The 1,470-nt window shown below is 35.7% G+C and overlaps 1 protein-coding gene across 1 annotated transcript; it reads right to left on the bottom strand.

Annotated features, from left to right (window-relative positions):
* Positions 1-398: 398 nt before the first annotated feature.
* On the bottom strand, positions 399-1,043 carry LOC134612063 (olfactory receptor 11H4-like). The gene has a single exon (XM_063456443.1). It carries the CDS (start codon positions 1,041-1,043, stop codon positions 399-401), a length of 645 nt encoding a protein of 214 aa, XP_063312513.1.
* Positions 1,044-1,470: the final 427 nt, after the last annotated feature.

Genomic DNA, 1,470 nt, shown 5'->3' with positions numbered 1-1,470 from the left:
TGAGGACAGGTGTCAATCCATATGTCAAGGTGTCAATATGTCATATGTCAGGTGTCAATCCATATCCATTGTGATTTAGGAATGTTAGGTGATTTATGCCCTTTATGAATTAAAACCAGACTCTGCATCAACTGTGTAATTTTCCATGGGAGTTTTGCCATGGTTCCCCCTCCGGCATGCCACAGTCCAGGTGTTAGTCCCCTTGAAACAACTTTTCCATCACTTTTGTGGCCAGAAAGAGTCCCTGTGGGTTTTAAAATTCGCCGGCCCATTGAAGTCAATGGCGGTTCGCCCAGTTCGCCGGTTCGCGAACGTTTGCGGAAGTTCCCATTCGCCATTCGCGAACCGAAAAATTTGTGTTTGCGACATCACTAGTTACATATATATTCAAATATTACTTATAAAAACTTGCGCAACCCTAATTTGATCTCATTATTCCTCAGACTATATATGATTGGGTTCAACAAAGGAGTAACTATAGTATAAATAAGGGATAAAACCTTATTAACTGATTTTGAGAGGTCTTTAACAGGCAATACATAAATAATAATTAGCGTTCCATAATAAGCACATACAGATGTCAAATGGGAACCACAAGTGGAAAAGGTTTTATGTCTTCCAGTAGATGACACAATCTTAATGCTTGTGTTTAGGATACACACATATGTGCCAATGATAAATCCAACTGGAAATATGGTAACTAAACAGGATGTTAGAAATGTCTCAAAGTTTACTGCAAAATTATCTGAACAAGAGAGATTTACAAGTGGAGCAAAATCACAGAAGAAATGATCAATAATATTAGGCCCACAAAAGTCTAACTGGCAAATCAAAACTAATGTAGTTATCATGCTAATGAAACCACCTGCCCATGAACAGAAGATCAATTTTTGGCAGAACCTTATGTTCATGATTGAAGCATAATGCAGAGGGTTACATATAGCTGTATAACGATCATATGACATCACTGCAAAAAGAAAACATTCAGTTATTCCTAGAGAAGCACACATATAATACTGTACCAGACAGTTATTAAAATCCATTGTGGATCCATTTAACATTAGGATATGTAAAAGCATTGGTATCAAGTTTGTTGTAAACAGAATTTCTGACAAGGATAAACTACAAAGAAATATATACATTGGGGAGTGTAGATGCTGTGTTGATGCAACTAAAGATATAATAAGCGAATTCCCCAATAGGATCATAATATACAATAAAAGAAACAATGAAAACAGAACTATCCTGACTTCTGGTCCATTTTGTAAGCCTGTTAACCAAACTTCTGTAATTTTGGTGTAATTGAGAATAACTTCAGAACGTTCCTATGTAAAAAAATAAAAATAAAAAAAGATATTACTTTAAAGTATTAGATACATACATATATAGATATATACAGAAGAAGGGTAGGGGTAATATAACAGTGGGTAGGCAGCAACCACAGCAAAAGGGAATCCAACTCATCCTTTG

The sequence above is a fragment of the Pelobates fuscus genome, chromosome 5 (genome assembly GCF_036172605.1).
Source record: "Pelobates fuscus isolate aPelFus1 chromosome 5, aPelFus1.pri, whole genome shotgun sequence".
In the NCBI taxonomy this organism is placed as follows: Eukaryota; Metazoa; Chordata; class Amphibia; order Anura; family Pelobatidae; genus Pelobates; species Pelobates fuscus.
The sequence above is the reverse complement of the archived record's forward strand: the minus strand, read 5'-3'. Positions and strand labels throughout refer to the sequence as shown.